General features: G+C 36.9%; 2 protein-coding genes across 4 annotated transcripts; one reads left to right on the top strand and one right to left on the bottom strand.

Moving 5' to 3' along the window:
• Window positions 1-1703: 1703 nt before the first annotated feature.
• RLF (reduced lateral root formation) lies at window positions 1704-6747 on the bottom strand. 2 transcript variants are annotated; one of them, XM_086655238.1, is made up of 7 exons: window positions 6687-6747; window positions 5319-5544; window positions 4789-4900; window positions 3999-4389; window positions 2990-3124; window positions 2334-2384; window positions 1704-2038 (listed from the first exon to the last, which is right to left on the bottom strand). In XM_086655238.1, exons 3-7 carry the CDS (start codon window positions 4819-4821, stop codon window positions 1962-1964), a joined length of 687 nt encoding a protein of 228 aa, XP_086511364.1. In that variant the 5' UTR covers window positions 4822-4900; window positions 5319-5544; window positions 6687-6747; the 3' UTR covers window positions 1704-1961. The 2 variants fall into 2 exon arrangements, with proteins under 2 accessions (XP_086511364.1, XP_086511365.1); XM_086655239.1 differs by lacking the exon at window positions 6687-6747 and having other exon boundaries at window positions 4789-4893; window positions 5319-5502.
• Window positions 6748-15253: 8506 nt separating this feature from the next.
• Window positions 15254-27148, top strand: LOC147568850 (chromatin assembly factor 1 subunit FAS1-like). 2 transcript variants are annotated; one of them, XM_086655237.1, is made up of 13 exons: window positions 15254-15618; window positions 15832-16293; window positions 16380-16479; window positions 17474-17621; window positions 17718-17841; window positions 18033-18400; window positions 18489-18839; window positions 19164-19245; window positions 19328-19468; window positions 19646-20065; window positions 20182-20319; window positions 26579-26624; window positions 26744-27148. In XM_086655237.1, the coding sequence occupies exons 2-13, from the start codon at window positions 15838-15840 to the stop codon at window positions 26899-26901; spliced, it is 2532 nt and encodes an 843-aa protein (XP_086511363.1). In that variant the 5' UTR covers window positions 15254-15618; window positions 15832-15837; the 3' UTR covers window positions 26902-27148. The 2 variants fall into 2 exon arrangements, 1 of the variants encoding a protein (XP_086511363.1); XR_015231129.1 differs by having other exon boundaries at window positions 15306-15618; window positions 20182-20924; window positions 26547-26624.
• Window positions 27149-27491: the final 343 nt, after the last annotated feature.

Here is a 27491-nt window from a genome sequence, read left to right as displayed (position 1 = left end):
ATCTCTCTCTATCTCTTATTCTCTCAAGTAGAGAAAAGACACCCCCGAGAAAACCTAAAGTGGAGGTGGGAAATATGAGTAGATTGTCTGCAAGTCCGACTCCTGTGACCAGAAAAACGGCTTTTGTTTCCTCTTACACGGAGCATTGGTTCTATAAGATGGAACAGCAAGGGATCTTTGTTCTCAAACAAGGAGATCAAAGTCTAGACTCTTCATTCGATAGGTAATCTTGAGTTTTCTTTGCTCATTTGGTTAGCTTATCAGCACAGATATTGTGATTTATGGCGATGATGTAAGAGAACTAAATATTGTTGAACTTTTTGATGGGAGTTTTTATTTGTTGAATGAGTATGTCAATGTATCATTTTCTGGAATCGTGCAAATGTTGTATTATACTTTGGTTGTCGCTTCCACAACTTCTGTTAGTACTACTAAAAGTTTGCGGAAACTATCCAACCTATCCTAGAAATTGATCTGATTATGAAAATTAATCGAAAACTAAGCCAAAAAACTAAATACTTAAACGGAATTAACGAGGTTCGGCTTAAAGCCTACGTCCTCGGGCAAACAAGAAAACTTTATTGAAGGATAGATGAAGACGACTCGCACAACCAGCAAGTTCGTCCAAGATGGTACCGTATAGAAATTAACCTTCTATACTAAATCTTCGACGACCGAGAAATTAAACACCGCTCAAAAACAATAAATAAAATTTCTCTCTCACTTGGTCAAACTCTATGTTGAATAGTTGTTTTGTTTGTGTTATTGTGCATTTTACCAATACTCAAACCCCCTATAAATAGCATTGAAAACTGACTCCAATCTTGAGTTTTGAGCAGTTTCCAAATTTTTGAGCAGTATCTAAATTTTGAGTAGTTTTCAGGCCTGTAAACGGTAGCTTATCAGATCGGATATAGGCATATTCGTATCCGAATCCGATAAGCTATCCGAATATCTGAATCCGATAATTATCCGACGGATATTAGAAATCAATATCTGAATCCGATTCTTGATAATATTAACGGATATCGGATAATATCCGATATCCAAAACTTTACCAAAATTTCAAGTTTTCTCTTTAAATTTTTAACCATTAGATCTAAATAATAAATCTCAACCATACATTTTATTTAATATTATGAATAAATTTAAATTTTTATTAATTTTTTATATTAATTATCGGATACGGATATTTATCGGATCGAATATGAGTGTATCCGTACCCGATATCCGATAAGCAGATATCCGATAAGGAATATCCGAATCCGAAATTTCGGATATTTTTTTAAATTTCGAATACAGATGCGGATCGGATGTCGAATATTCGGATATCCATTGACATGCTTATCTCCAATTTTTAGTCCAATTTGGAATTAGATTCTCACTAAACCGAATTACAATTGGAGTCTCACTGTCTCACCAACGACTCTCACAATTTCTTTTGCTGGTAGAGTGGTAGGAGGTCATTCAAATAATAAATATGAGTGCTCTTTGTGTGATTTTCTTTTTATTGATATGGGTTTCTTCTCTTTTTCCTTTTTTTTTGGATTTTGAGTGGGGTGCTTTCTTTGAACTCCAATAGAGCAACCTACAACACTATTAAGTAGTATTTAACAGATAAATTAGTGTACTTCTAATTCTTGACCTAATTTGACAAGCAATAAAAGTTATAAAATAAATTCTAAACGAAAAGATAAATATAGTTAGAAAGAAACAGAAGCTATCTTTATATATAAGATGAATTCTGTTTAAAAATGTAATACAGGAAACCCTAGTTGTATCAGTATCCGCCCAGCGGAATAAATTACTATGGGTTCACAGAAATGAGTAAAACTACGGTACAACCCGAAAATGTGAATTGAAAACATCATATAATGTGATTTACAATTATCGTTTAATTTAGCAACAATTCTGCGGCGGGCAACAAATTGTATCACTGCAGGAATTGGCACGCTGCTCCTTTATCGACTTTCATCTAATGTTCCGACGAGACACTTCTCCAATAAGAAATCAGCATTCACCCAGGCATGATATTTATCTATAATGGTGTTAAGGTTCTTGTTTTAATAAGAAGTGATCAACCAAATTAGCTTACCATGGCCACGACAAACTTTGAAGCTGTTTCATACATGCCATGTCAACTAATTAGTGATTCATAATTTTGGTCATATCAGCTGAAGTGGCATGTACACTTGACTAACACATCAGGCGGTACCTAATATGGTATATACTCCACATTAATCTGATTTTCGAACTAATGTTTTGCTAGTTTTACTCAGAACCATATCAAGATAAAGAATATAGAGTTACTATGCTAAATTAGTGAAGGATACTGAACAAAGAAGTGCAATCTTTTCCTGCCGCCTTTAACAGCATATCAACACCTAGAATACAGACACAATCAACTCAGCAATGTTATTTAAAAGCAATTTGCATTAGCAAAGTTGAATGCTAGACATGCTAAACTGGTAAACTTCACTGAATTGAGCATGCATCGACTACAAAGCATTGAAATCAATTCAAAAGGTCTCAAGTTGATAACTTGTCAAAATTTGTAAACTTTTTGGCGAAACTTTTCGAAAAAAATCCAACTTCTAGAAAAGCTTTAGCAATTAGTTATCGTGGATGGCAAGAACAATAGGTAAAAAACAACCTGCTCGTACACAAATAACCATAGTAGTTTACCTATTGGTCTTTGACCTCAACCTATCCTCTGTTAGTGGTGCAGTCAGAAATTGGTCAAATCTAAGACCCCATATATTTTACTATAGTTTACGAGCCAACCTATGCTTGTAGATCCTTGAATCATAAATGTACGGTGAAGGACTTAAACGGACTGCTATTGGATCGTAATCTATTTACCATCTTATTATATAACTCGTGTCTATAGTTAATGCACCCTCTTCTTTTTTCACACATTTATTTGACAGCTTTCAATTCTCGAACCTAGAATTAAAGTAGCAGCAAATCTCCGGAAACCTGTACATACCTCCAGGGTGAAAGTTCATGTACGGTGTTATGTTGTAAACTCGCCCTTTTAAAACGGTCCAAATTGAACCTTCAGCTCTGTGTTGCTTTACTTCATCCATGGAAATGATCCTTTTATTAGAGGCTCCTTTCAATCCTACATGAAATAGAGGAACAATTCAAATCATATACGTTTACAAGGACACAATTACAGATTAGTATTCAAACACCATGATCTAGTCAAGAGCATTTCCTTACATCAGGTGATGTATATATTCATCATACAAACTCCTAGAGATATTGTGGTATAAAATTCCGCAGAAGATGAATCCAAAACTAATTAAGTTTGTATTTCTAATAAGAGCTTTAGTTTATAGATCGAAGTTACGGAGAAGCCATGTCCAGGTATATATTTGGTACTCCGAACTTGTAACATACTAAGAGTCACTTTAAAGTGTACGATACAATAGATAATCTAAAACTAAAGTAAATAAGTGTCCATACTTGTATATGTAAGTACCGAAGTTAAATACAGATACCCAATAAGTATTATCCTACATAGCCTACAATTAACGTAACTAGTGTTAAGTTTGTGCCCATCCAACTCAAAACCAATTGGCAATGAGTGGAGAGGACCTATATTTTATATTCTTGGTTGCTAGTTACCCATTCTCCCATGTGGGACTATTTTCACACGCCCCCTCACGTGTGGCGTTCTTTGAGCCTAACACGTGTGTTTTTCTTTCTTTACGGGTGACGTGGAGCACGAGTGGCTCTTAAGCCTATCACGTGTGGGCCTAGCTCTGATACCATGTTAAGTTTGTGGTCATCCAACTCAAAACCAATTGGCAATGAGTGGAGAGGAACTAACTTTATATTCTTGGTTGCTAGTTACCCATTCTCCCATGTGGGACTATTCTCACAACTAGTTCTTGTTCCCTACTTTCTTTATTTAAAGTTATTAATAAGTTAAGACTTTGCTCTACAGAAAAAAAAAATCTCCAATCCTGAGAGAAAAGCTCTTTAAATACCTGCAAGATCAGGATGTGTCCTCGTGAGCTTTAACCAATCCATTTGACTATACCCTTTCTCAAAAGGGACCTTTGTTCGCACTATAGGCTTTCTGGTAGAAATCAGCTGCTCCTCTGGACTCATAGCTGGATCTTTCACATTAGAAGGTACAACTTTTTTTGGCAGTTCAGTTGAAGGTTTTGTAGTAGACATGTCAACAACCGTAAAAGCAAGAGAACCAACTTTTCCCTGATTCTGAACTGGAGCATTTTCTGATGAATTCCCTTTCTCGACTGAAAACATTTTATGATTACCAGAACTGCCTAATAGATCATCCTTTATAGCCACACCACCAATATCGAGCACGGCACTAGGTACTTCGACATGATTTTGATCGACATTAACGCCAACCTGGATCAAAATACAATCAACAGAATAGTAAGAAATCATAACTTCTATAAGTATTACGAGGTCTACCCATAACAAATACTAACTTTTATCAGCATTACATCACATAACAAGTAAATCAAGATTCAAGACCATCATTAGAAATGCACCACAGGAAACTCAATATGCCTAATTATTCGACAGTTTTAGCACCACCCTTTTAAGGTAGTCTTCTCTCTATCTCTCGCTTTCATTGTTGATGACAGTGGTTACCCCTTCCAAATTTGCGCACTAATCGCAGGCCTGAAATTAACAAGCCAGGTCGGGACCTATTCGCGGTTTCAATTAGTGACCTATGTGCAGTAAACCCATGACTAGACGGCTAGACCAATTCAAGAAAAGTAATTTAAAGTTCACACTTGCCTGACAAAATGTGAAATCATTATCATCTCCCATCTTACTATTTATGCCGCAGATAATCTCTCGGATCCTACTGCAAATGAAATGGTTCTCACGGGATCGGTTATTCTGTTACCTGTCCATACAATTAGGTTAAATTCAAACTAATTATGAACAAAAATTATACGAATTACCAGACTCCTACAATGACAAGTTTTAAGTGAAATATGCTAAAATCCAGAGAAATCACTGTAAATTACCGTACGAATACAAGAATTGAGAAGTATTATGCCCTAAATCCCAATAAACATAGGGCATCAAAATCGGGCAAAAGTTCATTGAAGTGATATAATTTACATAGATTTCAATACCCAAAATGAATCAACTGAAAGTACAAACCCAATAAATCCCTAATTCCTGTAACAAATTTGTTCCACAAACCGAAAATTGCAAATGAAAATCATACTCTATTCAATCTGCAGGTTAAAATCATATGCGGTTTATTATCCTAAAGATTCACTTAACGAATAGAATTGATTAAACGCAATTCTTACAGATTGGTTTTTCTTGAAAGAGAAGAATCGGAAATGATGAAGAAAAATTAGGGTTTCCCAGATAGCTTCAATGATACAACAGAAGTGGTTTGACAGTCAAGCTTTGCGATCTTCGATTTATATCTCGTTGAATTGAAACTCCAACCACTGTTAAAGTTATAAAATATATTTCGGGAATTTTCGCACGTTTTTCTAACGCTATCAAAATAGCTTATACATTGCAGTTCTTTTTGGTGGGCAATACGTGGAAAACCATTTTTTTATACTGACAACTATTTTATATGGATAACTAAAAAATTAAATTTTTTATACGGACAACATTTTCTACATGGACAACTCCATATTATTTTTCACTCAAGTCCTTCAAGAATTAGAATTTTATTTTAATTTCTCCCTCTTTTCTCCATAAAACATAGCTCCAGTCTTCTTCTTCTACTACTTCATCACTAACAAATTTTTAGAGAGAGAAAATTTTTAGAAAGACATGGTTGATTATAGCATCAAAAAAAGGAAAGGAAATTGTTGAAAAATCTTCCCAAAAGAAAGTAAATCCGAATCTTCTTCATAAACCCTAAAGTTGTGAAACCTATAAATCAATTTTTGAAAATTTTAAAAACCTAAAAACCAAATTTGTGTAACAAAGAAGTAGATCTTCTCGTTTTTTCGCGGAAAACCAATGAAATACGAGTAGATCGGTTAAGACCCACGAACTGCTACAGTTCGTGGATTTTCCCGAAACAGTAGTAGTTACATTGCTACTGTTTCGTGAGATATTCTCACCAGGAAAGATCAATGGCCTTATTTCAAACCCAAACATAGGATACCCATGATGTAAGAGGAATCATAACCTTTATCTTTATAATTTCTAATGCAATGACAATTCCATCTCTTGTTACAAATACCCGTCTTCAACTTTTGATAATAAACTATTGGGTAAGAGAGAGGGTTACTTTATAACTTGTTTAGATATGCCAGTTAAAGAGACTTAGAAAATCTACAAGAAAGCTTCCACTTTTACACAACTCAATGAATTTGAGCAATCTAACATGTCTCAAATTCCTCCTAATTCAAACTCCCCAAACCCTAATTTCACAAAGATCAACTACTATAGGAATAAAACTAACAAGAAGAAGAAGAAGATGAAGATGACAATTAGGTTTTCTATTTTTAACTATTGTTTTGTTAATGGTCCACATTTTAATAACTTTTAATATTTAAGGTGTTATGGAGTTGCCTCCTTATTAAATCGAAGTCAACTAAGTCAAATATAGTTAACTCGTACCGGACCCGAAAATAGTTGTCCATATAAGAAAATTGGTTGTCCACGTATTGACCGCCTTTTTTTTTTAACAAGCTTATATATTGTACTTCTCACACTTGTCTTACACCTAGGCGTGGGAATTCAGCCTAGTGCACCCACTTTAATCTCGAGTTCCTAGTCCGGTGGTAAAGAGTAAAGACTAGGGCTTTGGGAAAATAAGAATGTTTTTGGTGTAAGAGCATCTCCAACGCGGGTCTGGCCTGGCCATCCAACGACAGTCGGCTGGGGCGGAGGTCCCAGCTGATGCTTCAGTCGCCCCTAACATTAGGGGCGACTGAAGGCTCCCCAACAGGACCGTTGGGGACTCCCAACGATCCTGTTGGGGCTGATCTTGGTCGTTGGATAACCGTTGGATTATCCAACGGCCAGGTCTCACTTATTTTTTTATTTTTATTTTTTGTAAAATTAAAATACTAAAAAAAAATAAAAAATAACTTACAAATCAAAACCAACATTAATAATAAAAATATATTAATACAAACCGACTTTTGCATTAATAATCCAACGATCAAAACATATTACTAGTAATAATCCAACGATCCAAAACACATTACTAAAATAACCAAAATCTAACATTCTACGATCATCGTCATCTCTTTGTTGATCCCATTCATCTTCTTCAAGCATCGAGTTTAATAAAATAAAATTAGAATTCATGGGATTCAAAGGATTTATGGGATGCGGAGGATCCATGGTAGAGAAAAAAGAAGATGAAGTTTGTAGAGAAAGAAAAAGATGAAGTTTGTAGAGGAATAAGAAAATGAAGTTTGATGAGTTTGTATAGAAAGAGAGATGTATTTATAGAGAAATATGAGATATTTAATATGGTGGTTGAATGGTTAGAGATATTTAATATGGTAGAAAAGAGGGAAATTCAAATTTTCTGCCTCAAGGGGGGCTGAGGCTGGAGCTGAATTTTAGAGGCTGAGCTGAGGCCAAAATTTTTAAGTGAAAAAGTGATTTTTTCGGCCTAAGATAGACTGAGGTTGGAGTTGCTCTCCAGTGCGGGCCTGGCTGGTCCTCTAGTCACGGTCGGTTGGGGCTTAGCCCCAACCAACCACTTCAGTCGACCCTAAGATTAGGGTCGACTGAAGTTCCCCAACATGACTGTTGGGGGTGATTCTAGCCGTTGGATCAAATCCAACGGCTAAATCTTTTCCTTTTTTTTCTTTTTTCTTTTTAAATTTTTTTACAAACTTTAATTAGTTTAAATATTTTTTTAAACTCTACACATTAACAATTAAAATACATCCTACCAGCGTGTCGGTCTCCGTATAATTCTCCAACTGTGAAAAAAAAAAATATTTCGAAAATAGTTCAAATACGTGTTTCGCTCATACATAAGATCACACACGTTTTCCAAACAGCCACAAAAAATCACACACGTTTTCCACACACCCTAACAGGTATTTATTAGAAAAAAGGAACTATTCCCAACTAACGCCAAAAAGAAGCCCAACTTTCATTGAAGTCCCAATTAGAAATCCCCAAATAAACTTATAGATCTTACGGCTAACATTAAGGTAGCATCTTCACCACCGAACCTTTGAGAAGTGTTAGGTCATCATATAGTGAAGCTGTGAAGGGTAAATATTCTAATTGAGATTTGAGTGATAATCACAATGATCTTCTCTGACTATTGATTTTTCTTTCTTAATTGAGTGAGAGATGATAAAATTGATGAAGAAATATAAAATAACAAAAATTGAAAGTATCTTGTTGTAATAAGCTTTTTCAAATTATTTATCTTCAGTAGTGTTAAGTTACGATTATATAATAATCGGAGATATAGACGTGAAATAAAGACACGATAATTTAGCGTGGTTCAGTCGAATACTCAAGACCTACATCCACGGAGAACAACTTCTTTATTATAATTCACGACATACAATTGTATGTAGGTTTGATCGGCTACATTAGTCAGACATAACTCGATGAGTTTGATTCCTAGAACCCTCTCCTATTTATAGATAACTTAGGGTTTAGGGTTTCCTAATTTCTGATTACTAAACTAGGAAATAATACAAAATCTATCTAATATTACCATTAGATAGTTACAAGAGATATTCTGAATATAAGAAACTAAATCTTCACATATCTTCAATATATCTTCAAATATCTTCTTGATCGTCGGATCTCATCTTCTCGATCCATCACGTACATACACGTGTTACACACGTATATTATTTCTGCAACTTATCTTGACCGTCGGATCTCCTATTTTCGATCCATCTTATGTAACGTATCCTATTACCACCCCCCCACCCCCCCCCCCCCCCCCCCCCCCCCCCCCGCAAGTTGGAGCACGTAAATTTTGAAGTCTCCGACTTGGAGAGAGAAAAAAGGAAATACTTCTTCAATTCATCGTATTCATCTTCTTGCAACTCATAGATTGGGGATGCGTTGAAAGATGATAAGTCACAACCAAAAGGTTGGTAGATGCGGTAAAAAAATTGAGCGAAAATCAATGACAACGAAATTACATGTATTTTTCTCATGTATGTAAAGTTGGTCATTGTATGAAGAAAATGTCAACAACTAAAAAGTTGTGATGATCAATATCTTGTCGTATAAAAAACGTCAAGTATGAACTTAAGTAGTGACAACAAAGTAATGTTGTTTTGTTTAAAATCGACAAGAAATTATTGTCGGAATACCAAAAAAATATTGGATATGGAACAACCAAAACGATGGTCGACATGAAATTCATTGTCAAAAAAGGCAAGATCGCGGATATAATTCCGGAAAAAATAGAGATATTCTATTCGTGAAAGAGATACTCTATTCGTTGAAGATATACTCTATTAGGTGAAAGGAATTTCCAAAAATTGAACTTGGAAATAAATAAAGATTATCATAGACAAAGTATGATATTGAAAATATTACGGGTGAATCCGTGATTAAAAATCAAAATAGAAATACTCTATTTGTCGTAGAAAAAATCCAACATATATTGGTAAGAAAGAGAAGTCATCATAACGAATGTATGGTTTAGGAAATGTCACGGATGAATCCGGAAGAAAAATTGAAGATGTTAATCTATTTAGTGTCACATATCGAACTAGAAAAGGTGACAAAATAATTGCGTCACAGATGGATATAAGTGACAGTAGAAAATTGGGTCACAACTATGAATAGTTGGATATAAGTGACAGTATAGAAATGTCTGTCACAAAAAATAATTTCCGACAGTTAAAGAAACTGTGGCAAAACATTGTCACACAAAACGGTGGCAAAAAAGTATGTCAAAAATATATAATTTGGGGAAAATAGTGTCCAGCAAAATTAGGGTTCGGGTGAGACAATGTGTTCTGGTAACTCTAGGGTTTGCTGGAAATCGTAAAGCTTATGTAGCACGAATGGGATAAGAGACTTAATAGCTCTAAGGTTCGTCAACATAGTGTTTCAGAAAGAAATAAAATGGCCAATCAAGGTTGAAACGTTGCAGCAGAAAACTCTAGAGAGAGAGTGTTCGAAGGTTGTTTAAAACCGAGAAAAAAAATCGGCTTTTCACCAAATCGAAAGGGGAATCTCTGGTGGTTAGTATATCATGTCCAAATCGATGATAGCGATCGATTGGTAAGAAAGTCTCGCCATAAAATCCAAGGAAGGAAGCCGGAAATCGAACCCTAGGGTAGCTGTCGGCGGCGGTAGGAAGCTGTTAGGGTTTCTCTCGGGAAGAAGGTGAAATAACTCGGGTCAAAGTGTATTGACGGAGTCAATGAATACATCAGCATGACGTCAGTCAAACTTGGCCATTACTGTCTATTTGTGAAAACCGGGTTTTCTTTATTCTGGAACGGGAAATCTGGTTAGTAGAAAGTGAACCAGATCCGTGATTTTGGTTCCAAAATTGAAAAAAAAAATCCGAAAAAATTGAAAATAAATGTAGAATCATACCTTTGTTGGAGAGGAAGTGTGTCTTCGATAAACTTGAGTAATCCCATAAAATCATCGCTGATTTCGAATCTCCTATTCTTGGTTAAAAAAAATCTTCTATTTTTACTTGATTTTCTCGTTATAATCACAAGACTAATCTTGGAAAATAAATCGTATACACGATTGAAAAATAATAGAATCACAACTACAAAAATAGTTGGAATTTTGCGGAAGCATAAAACACGAACAAATAACCTGCTCATGATACCATGTTAAATTACGATTATATAATAATCGGAGATATAGACGTGAAATAAAGACACGATAATTTAACGTGGTTCGGTCGAATACTCAAGACCTACATCCACGGAGAACAACTTCTTTATTATAATTCACCACATACAATTGTATGTGGGTTTGATCAGCTACATTAGTCAGACATAACTCAATGAGTTTGATTCCTAGAACTCTCTCCTATTTATAGATAACTTAGGGTTTAGAGTTTCCTAATTTCTGATTACTAAACTAGGAAATAATACAAAATCTATCTAATATTACCATTAGATAGTTACAAGAGATATTCTAAATATAAGAAACTAAATCTTCACATATCTTCAAATATCTTCTTGATCGTCGGATCTCGTCTTCTCGATCCATCACGTACATACACGTGTTACACACGTATATTATTTCTGCAACTTATCTTGACCGCCGGATCTCCTATTTTTGATCCATCTTATATAATGTATCCTATTAAGTAGCGAAAGAATCGATCCCTAAAGTTCTGTAATATTTTGTATCTTTCACAATTTCATAACAAAACTCCCTCAAATCCGAAACCTAAAAAGACGAAGGTTCTATCTCTCGCTTTCACTATTTAAACTTTTTGTAATGAAAAAAAAAGTGGTGGTGGTGGTGGCTGGAGTTGGAGGTAGTGGTCACTGGAGTTGGTTGCAAGAGATGAAGGAGAAGAAAAAAATATGTTTTGTTTCCCTCTAAAATTTTTTACCCTAAAAAGTTGTCAAAATTCACATTTTTTTCGTTAAAATTTTACACCCTAGAAAATATTTGTATTTCTCCAAAGTGATGCCCGTCTGGAGTGTTCACAGCTCGTCCGACTTGTTAATTTGTAGTGGCTTGATACGGATGCTTTTAACGAAAGCCTTAATTGAGGTTTAGGTTCCACAGCAAAACCCGGCTAATAACGGACTTATAATAATCGTTAGATAAGGAGTAACTTTTAGAATGTATGTATAAGGGTGTCCAAAAATATATCAAACATGACTAGTCGGTTTTCAAACCGAACCAAACAACGAATGGTTTGGTACAGTTGTAGAATTTCAAAACAAGACTGGTTTGGTTCAGTAAGTGGATTCAAAACCATTAAAATCGAAATGAACCTATCAAATTCATATCATATGATATTAATGTGAAGAAGGATCAAGATGAGATGATAACCCTAACCTAAGTCCCTTCGTTGTCCTTATTCTTTTGGTTTGCCCGTGAAACTAGCAGCAGCTGCTTACCCACTTCAATCTTCATCTTCCTTATTCTTTTACTTTGCATGATTTACGGTGTATGTTTGACTTTAGCTATTTACGTTTTTCACTTTATTCGTCGCACATTTCTTTGGTGAAATTGTGGTTTGCGAATTTCCTCCGTGTTTATATTGTTTTTTGTCGCATTATGTTAGTTTGATTGTTTCTCCGAGTTTTTATGGAGTGTTGTCTTGATTTTATGCGTCAATATATGAAAAAAGCAACCCGATTCGTCAATTTTCATGGAGGACAAATTGTTTACAGGAATGGATTGGTATGAAATAGTATCCAAATTCCAAACCGCTCATTGAGGGTTTAGATGGTAACCAAACTAAACCATGAGCAATTTGGTAACTTTGGACATATAACAAAGATTAATATAAAACTATCACTAGGCCCGCCAAATGCCTACTTTGATCGTCTTGTTCAACCACATGCGACGCATGCAATTGACTTTGTGTAAGTTAGACTTTCATAAAAATTGTTTTCAACCGTTTCATTCTTTGCAAAATTATTATTTGCGAAGGTTCTATTAATGTCGACAACATTACTTGTAAGATATTTCTACGGAAACAAAAAGAAAAATAAAAAGTAAGTATTGTTTTTTTTTTTTTGAAGGAAGTAAATATTGTGTTTAAAATATACAATTTTCATCTATCATCCAACACATAGCAATAGAGTTAAATATATTTAAAGTTGAAGTTAAAAATAAAGATTTAGTAAATGAATAAAGTAATCTAGTCTACGTGTATCCAATTACCGGTTGATATGTTTTTACATTTCATCTTGGATGAAAGTGAAGGTGAAGTTGAATAGAAAAAATGGGCCGAAGTGGATGAAAATGGTAAAGGGAAGATTGTATAAAGGTCAAGGGAGCAAATCAGTGTTGCGTTACCTCTCTTGTAGTTGATTATCTCCGTCTAGAGAGAGGTCGAACCCTCATATTATTTTCTCTCTAAACTTTTTATGTTAAACTAGAAACAAAAAACAAATATTTGTAGGGATAAAACATGAAAGAGAAAAACAAATACTACCTAACCCTATACATTTTCCAAGATAAATTTGATATTATTTATACTTTTTCTTTTTTGATTTTCTAACTATACACCATCTTCTGAACTAATTGGTAATTGAGTTTACCTTACTGTTTTTTTATCAAAACCACTAAATCTAAATTTGGCGTATGACAATCGCAATCGTAGATTAAACAATCTACTGACAAAATCAATCCCTATCAGTCACAATCTTAATAAAGCCAAACTATAAAATAAGACATTACAATTTTTAGAAATCACATTGGCGTATGACAACTGCAATCGTAGATTCAACAATCTACTGACAAAACCAATCTCTATCAGACACAATCTTAATAAAGCCAAACTATAAAATAAGGCATTACAATTTTTTAGAAATCACATTGGCAGATCGTTATTCTTTATAATTATATTCGTTTTCGCGCACCCAACGTAATCTTACTGTTTTTGACAAAAATAAAAAAAAGGGGCATTTTAGTAATTGACCTCACTTATTTAACTATATTAGGAGTACACCCCTAAAATGATTACCGTTTAGATGTTAACCCCCAAAAGATAATTTCTCGTCTAGTGGTCGTTACGTGAGGGGCGTGTGAGTCACATGCTTCTTCTAGGATGAAAATACCCCCTCTAAATCTGACAGTCAACACATGCATAAGAAGATCAGCAATCCTGATCAGTTATTCTTTTCTTGTAGATGTTGGAATATTATTCATAGATTACCTTCATCCCTCCAACCCTTCGATAGTCATCCTCTATAAAACCAAGGCATGTCCTCCACTCTTCGCTTGGAAATCTTGGCAAGCAAATGCAAGTGTTAGTCGATCGATTCATGCTAAAACTGGTGGGAGAAAGGTCAAAAATAGGTTTAGGTAGTCAGGAATTCAAATCTGGATTTTTTTTTCAAATGGGGGACCTTCACTAAATACTATATTTACAATGAGGTATCTTACCTAACTATAGTTGTTATTGTTTATGGAGAGTTTGAAACTTTCCTTCTGAATTGTTTGTAAATAGAAGAGATGGGGTTTGCTACTGTTTCTTTTATGCAATGAAGTTTGAGTTATGCTTGTTGTTTGGTTGATTTTATCATACCTATGATGTGTTTTCTTTGTGTACTTCTGTCTTGGAAATGCAATAGACTTGTTATTGGGTTTTTGTTGCACGTGTACTGTTAAACTTGAATGAAACTTCAAGTGTTTTCTTTGTGTACTTATATGGAAATGAAAGAGAAAACGCATGGTTCTTGTGTTTTAATAGTTTTGTCATGGCAGGAAATGCAATGGAACTTGATAAAACTTCATAGAACTTTATCACCTTTACATAAAACAAATGAGTTATACAAGAAGATAACTTCATTACATACGAAATTTCTTGTTAAACAATAACAACTGCAGTTAGGTAAAATATAATATTTAGTGAAAACCCCCAATTCGAAAGAAATTCAGATTTGCAATACTTGACTACCTAAACCTATTTTTGACCCTCCTCCCGTCATTTTTAGCGTGAACTAGTCGACTAACACTTATATTTGCTTGCCAAGTTTTCCCAAGATTTTCAAAGTAAAGAGTGGAGGGCATGCATTGACTTTATAGAGAATGACCGTCGGAGAGAGGATGAAGGGCAAACTTGGAATAATATTCCAACAACCAGAAGAAGGGAGGAATTGATCTGACCCGTTGATATTCTTATGCATGTGTTGACCGTCAGATTTGGAGGAGGTAATTTCGTCAGAGATGAAACATGTTACTAGGACTCCCCTCATGTAACGACCATTTAACGGAAAATCAACCTGTGTGGGTTAACACGCCTAAACGATCCTTCAATAACGAAAAAAAAAAGCACGCCTAAACGATAATCATTTTAGGGTGTAGTCCTAATATGGATAAGTAAGTTCATTTTAGGACGTAGTCCTAATATAGCTAAATAAGTGCGGATCCATTACTAAATCTCCCAATAAAAAAAATCTAGGAGGTAAACTCAATAACCAATTGAAGAGGGGAGTACACTCAATAACTGATTAATTTTAACTTTTAAGGGCGGGTAGTAAAATCTTTTTTTAAGGGCTAAACTTTCAGGTTGATCATGGACGACCAACCCTAAACCTAGCCCGTCACTAGGGTTGGCCCTAGTAAAGAAATGGAAGAGGCGCGAAAAGAAGCCGCCATTTATTTTTCGCTCAATTCTACATGGCGGGAAATTTCACTTCTAATCCACCGTTCGTTTTCCCTCAAACTCTTTTCCAGCCGCTGGATGAACTCCCGAAATTCCATCAACCATTTCTCTCTCTACTCCAAACCCATAAAAATAGTTGATTTGGAGATTTCAATTTCGACCCTTTTTCATTTTCTCTCTCTAGAAACCAAAGGGGAGATTTCATATTCACAGAAACCAAAGAGGAGATTTCATTTCAGTCATATTTTTGCAAAATCACTCAAAAGTCTCATAGATCGCTGTGAAGATCCGCTTCTTTTAGTTGATTCTTACTGTTCTGAGACCACTCAGAAACCTAGATTGGGATCAAATCGGTAAGTTTTTTCTCTTCATTTTCTTCGATTTTATTCTTTCTTGTTCTTTGATTTCTTCTTTACATCCGGTAAATGCGGTTTTTTTATTCGATCTATAATACTTGATTTAAGAAAAGATTGAATGTTATTTGTTATAATTTAGCCTCCTTGGTTTCGGATCTTAAATGAACGATTTAGTGTCTGACCTAGACTTCTTTCTTTATGTTTTTTTAGGGTTTAATGGCGGATATAACGATGATAGATAGTTCACCTGTTAACGAAGATAATGAGTTAGGGAAAAAGGTTAAGAAAACACTGAAACGAAAGAGAGTCTCTTTGATTCCCGAACCTTTGAGTAGAGAAGAAAAAGAAACTAAGATTGATGAATTACGTGGAGAACTTGGTAGTTTATTTCAGTATTTTAAAGAAGTTTTGGATCAAAAGGTGCAGTTTGAGGAGATAGGAAATTCCTATTCTGGTAATTCTTTATTTGCTTGTTTACTGGAAGAGAGTAATCTCCCATTTTCGAAGTTAGTTGATGAGATTTATGAAAAGCTTAAGACTAAAGAAGGGATTACTTTAGCATCTGTGAGAAGTACTGTGCTCTTGGTTGGGCAAAGATCGATGTATGGCATTGGTAATGCTGATGCCGACGTGTTGGAAGACGATAGTGAAACATGCTTATGGTGTTGGGAGGTGATTAATTTTGTTGACATTTGGTTATTATTTCTTTACCTGTCCTTATTGATTTTAACTTGTTTTCCTTTTTGTTTGATGTTTAGACAAGAGACTTAAAATTACTTCCCAAAACACAAAGAGGCCTTTTTAATGTTCGTCGGGTTTGCCGGAAGAAAATCCATGAGAGAATTACTGCTGTTTCAGGTAAGATGATCATTCGGAGTGCATTAATTGTTTATCTTTGGTATTTTTAGTAGGCTGAGTTTAGGTGTTGTGTCTATATATACACGAGAGAATTTGTTGAGAACCGCGTAGTTGTAAATATTTGTCCTTGTTTATGAGTGTCTTTATATGTAACTCTTTGATTGGCAAGCACAGCCGATTGTTCTGAGATATTTCGTTCTAGTTTATTATCTTATACCTCACAATCGAAATTCTTGCACGTACATGTTAAATGAGGCCGGTGGGTTGTAGCAAACAGGATTGTTGCTAATTCTAGTGAATAGTTCCTGATCTCCTATTAGAGAAAAATCTCAATTCCCCGTTTGGGGCTTCCATTATCACATAAGGTTCATGTTTCCACAACTCAAAAAGTGGGAGAGGATTCTTTCCAATAATGAACTGATATTCAGAATTGGACCAGTCAAGAGTCCCTTTCTCTATAAAAGTACGAAATAAAATTGTTGATTGCAGTTTCACTTTATAGATTTGTCCGCCAGACACATCCTCCCCCCTCCCCCCTCCCCCCTCGCACTGTGTTTATCCCCTATTCTAGTGTCTCTCAGACCCAAGAGACGTGACTGGGCGGTATTGGCATTGTTTGAAGCTCTACTATCTATAATTGGGCTGCCTTCTGAGTTCACACAAAATTCATTTCCTTATATGACCTTTATTTTGGTAGAAAAGGTTTTTCCGTCCTAAATGCCATACCCTGCTGAAAACGATTAACAAAAGAGTCGAGCACAGTTTCATCCACCCGAGACGTGGATGCCCATGTTCTACTTGGTATATAGAGCCTTGTGCCTTAATTATTAGGGACATAATGTTTGAAGGAATGCGTTTTTCTTAGCGTGTAGACTTGATTATAAGCAGGTAAGTGCTTACTAAGAAATCAGCCAATCACAAACAAATGTATGGTTTTGGATTTTAATTTCATTTCTAGCTTGCTGATACATACTTGTTACTGTTTGCATTTCAGCAATGATAAGTGCATTAGAAACCCCTCTTAATCATCCGAGTTACAAGACGGACTTGACAAAAATCTCAGATAAGCTTGTAAAAGTGTTAAATGAGGCAGATATTCGTCTCTTGGTGGACAGCATGGTGCAGAAGAATGGAGCAGACTTGTATGAGAATAAATACTTATAGTTTTCTGTATGCTATGATTTAATAACAAGTTACACTCTTCCCTAACAGTATGTTCCTGTTCTTTATTATATTAGGGCCGAGAAGGAAGCAAAATTAAAAGAAAAAGAGCTAACAAAGGAGTTGGAAAGAAATAAACGGGAGGCTGAGAAGGAAAAGAAGAGAATGGATCGTGAAAGCCAGAAAAATAAATTGCAAAATGTAAGTTCAAGTGTTCCACTTTGCAATCCAACTCTTTATGTAAATAGCAGTGTTTCTAGGATTCTTCTTGTGGTATACTTCTGTAGTGAACCTTTATGATAGCTTAATGGGTCTTAGTGTGGAGCTTTTTATTGTTAGCTCACATTTTGGGAGGTGTTTCATTTCAATGTTGAATTGGTCATTCGCTACAGGAGAAGGAGCAAAAGAGGTTGCAAGAAGAGGCTGAGAAGGAAGCAAGACGCCGTGAAAAAGAAGAAGCTGAGATGAAGAAGCAACTCAAAAGGAAGCAGGAGGAAGATGAGAAGGAACAGCGAAGACGAGAGAAGGAAGTCATTAATATGAAAAAGCAAAAAGCATTGCAAAAGCAGGCAACAATCATGGAGCGGTTTCTTAAAAACAAAAGTAACAGTTCAACTAGTAAGGATGATTTACCTTCTACCAAGTTGCAAACTTTGAGTTTCCCCAAAGAAAGCGATGAATGTAAGCTTAATGCTGTAACCTTGTCAATGGATGGCGTCCTTTTGTCGACGGATGGTACTAATACCAGTGATCTCTGGAAGTAAGTTCCCCTCTTTTTTTGTTGCTTTGTTTTTCATGAATGAATATCACAGGAAATATCTGAGCGCTTTACTTATAATGATTACCAGGTCGCATGTTGATGCTTGGACTAGATTAGGTCATTCTACCCGGTCGGACAGATCAAGGCGCTGGGGTGTACGTCAGAAACCTAAGACTGCATTAGTCAAGGAATTAAAATTACAGGGGGCATCTTCTGAGTCTGCTGGGCATTCAGCAAAAGGCATATCTTCTAGGAAAGGGCTCATCCTATGCGAGGAGTCGAACATTGAGAAACTTGTTGACGATTGGGAGGAAACTGTTCCTGATGATAAATGTGGAGATAATGCAGATAGCAGCCGGATATGCAATAGAGTAAAAAAGTTACTGCAATTTGACAAGAGCAACAGGCCAGCATATTATGGGACTATGTCCAAAAAAAGGCAAGTTATAGTTTATTAATTTGCATTTACCTGTTCAATATTTATCTGTACGAGTACTTGTTCTGAAGGAAGTTTAAGATGGAATGTCACTGTGAATACTGTTTGGAAGTGTAACCTGTGTTTGGCCATGGTTGCTTCCGTGTAATGTGTCACTTAGGTCACCTGAAATGCAAACCAGATCTTTGCCATTTTGCACCATACACTGTTTAATTTGGTGTTTACTACCATCTAGCTAGCTTTTCAAGCTCTTGGTGCCCTAGACTTTTTTGCCCATTGGGTTATGTGACGTTCTTATGCTTAACTAACTTTTATGTTTTATTGCAGTAATGCTGTTGGACCTCGCCACCCTTTTAAGAAGGACCCTGACTTGGATTACGAAATTGACAGTGATGAGGAATGGGAAGAGGTATTTGTGGTTCATTATCCAAACAAATAACTCTGTTAGTAGTTCAGTAACTGCAATTAATAATCTATTACGCAATATGCAGGAAGATCCTGGTGAAAATCTTTCTGACTGTGACAAAGACGAAGAGGAAGACATTTCGGAGGAGGGAAACCTAAAGATGGATGATGAAGATGAAACTGAAGATAGTTTTCTTGTACCTGATGGATATCTATCCGAGAATGAGGTACTATTTAACACCAAAATCAAATGTATTATTATAATCTATTTTCAATTGTTTTATCCTTGTAGACCAGTTCCACACTAACAACAGAATATGTCTATCTATTGGTTTCTCTCGTTACAACCTAGGAACAACTTCTATGGGTTAAATTAAGTCTATCTTTTTTTATTCTACATCCAGGGTGTACATGTTGATAGCATGGAGGTTGATTGCCCTGAAGATGAGGCCCGAAGTTCATCTAGTTGCAAGCTAGATGTTGATAATGAGGAATTTTTGGTATTGCTTCGTCAGCAGAAATATATCAACAATTTGACTGAGCATGCACTTCGAAAGAACCAGCCGTTGATCATATCAAACTTAACAAATGAGAAAACAACACTGATGATGATGATGGAAGGTCTCAACGGCACTGCTAAGATTGAGCAGATGTTTCTTCAATCTTTGAGCATACGTGCTTTCCCCAGTGCCACACCTATAAATATATCCACATGCAATAGTGCACAAGATGAAGATCATGAGGTTCGCGTGTCACATAACAAGAATGGCGCTATACCTTCAAGATCTGTACCGGTACTAGAGGATAATGACTTGCTTGAAGTTGTAAGTAAATTATACCTTTTTTTACTATAGACACTAAAAATATGATAATGAATCTATTCACCCACAAATCGTCTTTACTCCAGTTAACTTACTTGAAACATTTTTCCTGCTCTCAGGTGTTGTCTATCCAAGAATTCTCACAAGGGATTTGCAAGGTTATAGATTCTTTGCAACGGAAGTTCCCTAGTGTCTCGAAGACCCAATTAAGAAACAAAGTGCGCGAAACAGCTGAGTTTGTGGATAACCGGTGGCAGGTAAATTCCAACCATTTTTATCTTATTATTATTATTATCCTTTATATGCTTATTAAGAACATTGTCAAATCACCTATTTGTTGTTTCGAAGAGTCACGTTTATGTTTACATCATTTGTAAGTTCTAAATAGAATTTTATTCATCTCAGTATAACCCATATACTCAAATCCCATTCCTAAATGGATTTATATGATATTAACTACCAAAAAGTCAGATAAAAGTCATCAATCTATCAAGTCATCAAGTAGAGTTTGGTTGTTGTACTTGGGTCTTAGCCTCTTTGTGTTCGACTTAAACTTACAATATCTTATACCTAGCATGACATAGTAACTAATTGTAAGCTTCTCCTTGTTATGGGATTCAAACCGCATTCTAGACGATCAATTTGTATCAAAAGTTTCAAATTTTAATGAGTAATTTTATTGATAAAATAAAATGACCTTACAACAGTATACAGCAGATTCCATTTCTGTGATCAAGGTTTTAGCAACAAGTTTTGAAACCTTAAAGGCAATAAACGAAAATGAGGTGGAAGTCCACAAAAAAAGAATATTGTCGTATAACTGTTGTAATTATGTTTTAATATCTTAAAATAATGCTTATCTGTTAGAGAGTCTACTCCACTCGGCTAAACCGAGTGGATTAGTCCATTGTTAGGGCAAGGATTTCCTACTATAATTAGGAATCCTAATCCTAGTGCTATTAGGAATGTTGTATTAATTAGTTTTTCTATTTCTATTTTCTATTTCTAAAACTTCTTCAATGTAAACCTATATAAAGAGATCGATACATAATGTAATAAATATGTTATTGTGAATAAACAAAAGGTTTTACCTTAATCTCTCTCTCACACAATTAACATATCATCTTCTTCTTCTCGGTTCTCTCCGAAACTATCTCACTTCATCTCTCGGTCTCACCGGAGCTGCTGCTGCCTCCTCTCGGATTCAACCGAGTTTAGTTATTCTTCCACTCTCGGTTTCACCCGAGAATCACTCTCATACCTCTCGGGTTCAACCGAGAGCTGCTGTCCTTCCTCTCGGTTCACACCGAGAGCATCTTCTTCCATTACTCGGATTCAACCGAGTTATTACTTCGTCATCCTCGGCTTCATCCGAGTTGATTATCAAAAGGTACGCACCTCTTCACATGGTATAAGAGCCTAAAGAATTCAATTTTTTTTTGAAAGATGACTACCCCCGAATCTTCGGAGATCTCTCAAATTAATCCTAGCACCAATAGTGGGCCGTTTGATGTTCACCACTCGGATTCTCCTACTACTATTCTCATCACACCGCTTCTAACCGGTGACAATTACTCCTCATGGTCACGAGGAATGACTAAGGCCTTAAGGGCTAAAGCTAAACTTGGTTTCGTTGATGGAAGCATTGAAAAACCCACCGATCCAAAAGAATTAGAATTATGGGGACGATGTAATGATCTCGTCTCTAGTTGGCTCATCAATTCCGTTGATCCACCTCTTCGTGATTCAATCTTATATGATGAATCGGCCTTTGATATATGGCACAATCTATATGATCGTTTTCACCAAAGCAATGCTCCCAAAATATTCCAATTGAAGAGAGCTATTTCTTGTCTAAAACAAGATAATTCCGATGTTTCCACATACTTTACCAAACTCAAGGCTCTTCAAGATGAACTTAACTCTTTGCTAATTACCGAGCCTTGTACATGTGGTCATGGTAGATCCTTGATTGATCGGACAAATCAAGATAGAGCTATGGAGTTTCTCCAAGGTCTTAATGACCGATTCTCCTCAATTCGGAGTCAAATTTTGTTGATTGAACCATTCCCTTCTATTCTTCGAATTCATTCTCTTGTTAAACAAGAAGAGGTTCAACAAAACATTGTTTCTCCTATGAATATAGATAACAACGCTGCTGCCCTAGCCGTTGGTTTCAATGAATATAATCAAAATCGGTCCTATGGTTCCGATAAACAAAGACCAAAACGCCAACGACCGTTTTGTGATCATTGTAAACTTCATGGCCATGATAGTTCAACATGCTACAAACTCCATGGTTATCCACCAAACTATGGTCAACGTGGAAGACCACGTTCTCGGCAAGATGCGGCCACCAATTCGGTCACACATCAAACCGATGTGGGGGTGCCTACAGCAACATCCCTAACTCCGGAGCAATATCAATCGGTTTTGGCTTTGTTGGATCAACACAAACAGCCCACATCCTCTCTCCGTCTCAACAAGGATCCACTTGTCAACCTCACCGGTAAGTATACTTCTTCTTCTCACCCTCCTTGGGTTATTGATTCCGGTGCCGCTAAGCATATATGTTCGGTTTTATCCCGTTTTTCTTCCTATTCCCTTGCTCCTCCGGATCTATTTGTTAGATTACCCGATGGATCAAGAGTTAAAGTCCACCATATTGGTTCGGTTTATTTTTCCAATAATTTTTATTTACAAGATGTGCTTCATATTCCATCTTTTCAATTTAATCTCATATCTATATCTCAAATTTCTAAATCTCTTCGTTGTACCGTCTTATTTGACAATGACTTATGTCTTTTCCAGGACCGAACAACGAAGATGGAGATTGGGCATGGTAGTCTTCATGACGACCTTTACTTCCTTCGCACGGAGCGTCAAATTTTTTCCGTTTCAAATTTAGTCCAAGATAAATCTAGTCATGAGTCTTTTTCTTTATGGCATTGCCGTTTAGGCCATCCTTCCTTTTCTCGTTTTCAATTTTTTAATTCAAGACTTCCATGTATGAATTTTAAATTTTTATCTAATAAAGTGCCGTGCGATGTTTGCCCACTTTCTAAGCAATGTCGATTGCCTTTTCCTACTAGCACCACTTCTTCCACTCATATATTTGAGTTGGTTCACGCCGATATATGGGGTCCTTTTCCGGTTCCCTCCACCTCCGGGTGTCGTTATTTCTTGACCCTTGTTGACGATTTTTCTCGTTGTACTTGGATATTTCTCCTAAATTCTAAATCGGATTCTACCGTCCAAATTAGGAATTTCTCTAATTATGTTCAAACACAATTTGAGTGTGTAATAAAAACAATTCGATCGGACAATGGTTCCGAGTTCATAAATCATTCTCTTCAAAGTTGGTTTCTTGAGAAGGGGATTATCCATCAACGAAGTTGTACTTATACCCCCCAACAAAACGGTGTTGTAGAGCGAAAACATCGACATATTCTTGAGGTCGCTAGATCTTTACGACTTCAAGCTCATCTCCCTCTTTCTTTTTGGGGAGAATGCGTTCTAACCGCCGTCTATCTCATTAATAAACTACCCACACCAATCCTTGATGGGAAATCCCCTCATGAAATTCTCATGGGTACTCCTCCGAATCTTTCACACTTACGCGTCTTCGGATGCCTTTGTTATGCCCGTATACCTTTGGTCAAAACCAAGATGGATGCCCGGTCATCCGCCGGCATCTTTCTTGGCTACCCAAGTGGACAAAAGGGTTATCGTATCTACGACTTATCTACTAAACGTATTTTCATCTCAAGAGACGTCACATTCTTCGAAAACCGTTTTCCGATGGCTTCTCCATCTCCGGCACAAGCTCCTCACGCCGACCCGTCTCCATCTCTCTCTTTAGATGATGACGGAACCTTTGAGTTTCCGGTGACAGCCGAGTCTTCCACCAATTCACCGGCCGACAGCAGCAGGTTCACCGAAGAACCTACTGTCCCTGTCGTCCCGGTTGTGGATTCAGCCTCAGGGGTGCCTGCAGACACCCCTGCTGCTATCCCTTCGGGGGTGCCGACAGAGGTTCCGGCTTCTCCTACGGAGGTGCCCACAGATCTCTCTGACGGGCTTCCCGGTTCAGGGGTGCCGTCAGATCATTCTGACGGCCAACCCACTTCAGGGGTACCGAGAGCAACCCCCATTCACAATCCCGGCCCGGTCGTCTCTCTTCCACCGACCGGCGATCTCCCTTCCGGCGCTCCCGCCGTTGACACCGGCAGACCGGTTAGGTCTCGTCAACCCCCTAGTCACTTCAAAGACTACGTTTGCTCCAACACCACTACTGTCAAGTACCCACTTGAAAACTATTTCTCTATCAATTCCTTTTCGACATCTCATCAACAATTTCTTTCCTCGGTCTTATCTTCCACCGAACCAACTTCTTTCTCACAAGCAATGAAATCTTCTCATTGGAAAGAAGCCATGGCTAAGGAAATTTCGGCCTTGGAAGAAAACAAAACATGGACACTCACCAACTTACCACCCGGCAAGAAACCTATTGGTTGTAAGTGGGTGTATAAAATAAAGTTCAAGCCCGATGGCTCCATAGAACGTTATAAAGCTCGCTTAGTGGCTAAAGGCTATACTCAAATAGAGGGCTTGGACTACAATGATACTTTTGCTCCGGTTGCTAAACTAGTAACCGTTCGTGTCCTTCTCTCTCTCGCCGCCATTAAAGGCTGGTCTCTCCATCAATTGGACGTTAATAATGCCTTTCTCCAAGGCGACCTTCATGAGGAGGTTTACATGAAACTTCCCCCCGGATTTTCATCTAAGGGGGAGTCTAAAGTATGCCGCCTTCACAAGTCTATTTATGGTCTCAAACAGGCTTCCCGTCAGTGGTTTTCCAAATTTTCCTCCGTTCTACTTGAACGTGGCTTCTCTCAATCTAAGAGTGATTATTCACTTTTTACTTTTCGTTCCCCCTCCACTCAGATTTATGTTCTAGTCTATGTGGATGATATCATTATCACAGGAAATAATGATCATGCTATTTCCAAGTTAAAATCATTCTTAAATAATGCTTTCTCCCTAAAAGATTTAGGACGTCTCCAGTACTTCCTTGGTATTGAAGTTTCTCGTTCGTCACAAGGCATTTTTCTATGTCAAAGAAAATATGCACTTGATATTTTAAAAGATTCTGGACTAACCGCTGCACGTCCCTCTGAGTTCCCTATGGAACAGAAACTTCGCCTTAGTCCCACTGACGGTACACCATTGACGGATCCGTCAGTTTACCGTCGCCTAATTGGCCGGCTTCTCTACTTAACAGTTACACGGCCAGATATCGCTTTTGCTGTGAATAACCTTAGTCAATTCATGCAAACACCTAGTCAGGTACACCTAGACGCCGCCCATCGCGTACTACGATACTTGAAAGGTACCCTTGATAAAGGAGTATTTTTATCCGCAAACAGCTCTCTCCATATCACAGGTTACTGTGATTCAGATTGGGCTGGTTGTCCTTCGACCCGTAGATCGACTACAGGATATTTTACAATGTTGGGTTCTAGCCCACTTTCATGGAAATCAAAGAAGCAACCCACCGTTGCCAAGTCTTCGGCAGAAGCAGAATATCGAGCTTTAGCCATCCTCACATGTGAATTACAATGGCTCAAGTATTTATTACTTGATTTTGGAATTGATCACTCGGATCCGATGACAGTTTATTGCGACAATAAAGCCGCTCTCCACATTGCTGATAATCCAGTCTTTCACGAACGTACCAAACACATTGAGATAGATTGCCACATCGTTCGTGAGAAGATCAAAGATAACGTCATTGCCACGCGCTTTACAAGTTCAGATTCTCAGCTTGCAGATATCTTCACCAAACCACTCGGGGCAGAACCGTTCAAGAACATTATTGGCAAGTTAGGCGTTACTTCCATTCCCGCTCTAACTTGAGGGGGAGTGTTAGAGAGTCTACTCCACTCGGCTAAACCGAGTGGATTAGTCCATTGTTAGGGCAAGGATTTCCTACTATAATTAGGAATCCTAATCCTAGTGCTATTAGGAATGTTGTATTAATTAGTTTTTCTATTTCTATTTTCTATTTCTAAAACTTCTTCAATGTAAACCTATATAAAGAGATCGATACATAATGTAATAAATATGTTATTGTGAATAAACAAAAGGTTTTACCTTAATCTCTCTCTCACACAATTAACATATCATCTTCTTCTTCTCGGTTCTCTCCGAAACTATCTCACTTCATCTCTCGGTCTCACCGGAGCTGCTGCTGCCTCCTCTCGGATTCAACCGAGTTTAGTTATTCTTCCACTCTCGGTTTCACCCGAGAATCACTCTCATACCTCTCGGGTTCAACCGAGAGCTGCTGTCCTTCCTCTCGGTTCACACCGAGAGCATCTTCTTCCATTACTCGGATTCAACCGAGTTATTACTTCGTCATCCTCGGCTTCATCCGAGTTGATTATCAAAAGGTACGCACCTCTTCACATTATCTAATAAGTAATAACTAAAAGATGTTCATACTATATTCAGGTGAAGAAAGAGATCTTGGACAAGCTTGGATTGTCTGTCACTCCAGGTATTCCGATCATTTTAAAGCTTCATTTAAGTTCCGAACTACGTTTTTTGTATGATTGTATCTCAAGTTAAGTCGTGTTTTTGTTCCGGGAGATTAAGATAGAATTTTTGTATTTTCAGAGAAGCCTCGCGCAAGAACAAAAACTATTGCTAGTTTTTTCTCGAAAAGATGTCTTCCTCCAGGTGCTGAAACTATAAAGAAAGAAAATGCATCACCTCAACCATGTCGTAAACCTGAACGTGTTCATGAAAATGGCGGCACAGAAAACCTTTTGTAGAGACTTCTTGCTCGAAGTGACAGGTACCATAAGCCATTTTGGACTCTATTCAGTGCTTGAGCTTCTGCTACTGGGTAGTTTATAGCTCTTTTACTCATTGCCATGATCTCCGATTTAGGGTCTGAATATTATTGCTCAATTATTTTCAAGGGAGAAATAAATGAGTTACATCATGTACGACAATTTTCGTATGGTATTGTGAATCATAGTGTTAAACTTTATCTAATCAAAGTAGCGTTCATAGTCCTGTCATATTGCTTCCATTAGTCCATATGAACCAAACTTTTTTGAGTTCAGTCGATATGAATCTTTTCGGATCACATTGATGATAGAATAGTAACTTCGATTAATCTTTCATAGACTTGATAGAAGTTTGTGTAATGGGTCTGTACTAGTGATCAGTAAAGATATATGTAGCCAGTCAAATTTGACGAGTCTAAACTTGAAATAAGCAACAAACATTTGCTTCCAATTAGACCCAAGGTTCTGATTTCTTACATTTGAAAATTTATCCATCAAACAACTATTTGGTAATGAATGTAAGTGGTGCTTTTGATCTGATTGTATGAATGCAACTCGCCTGAATTTTA

Source organism: Eschscholzia californica, unplaced genomic scaffold (assembly GCF_041429995.1).
Source record: "Eschscholzia californica isolate CP2 unplaced genomic scaffold, dmEscCali1.0.p SCAF_1, whole genome shotgun sequence".
Classification (NCBI taxonomy): domain Eukaryota; kingdom Viridiplantae; phylum Streptophyta; class Magnoliopsida; order Ranunculales; family Papaveraceae; genus Eschscholzia; species Eschscholzia californica.
This window is presented reverse-complemented; position numbering and strand designations above follow the sequence as displayed.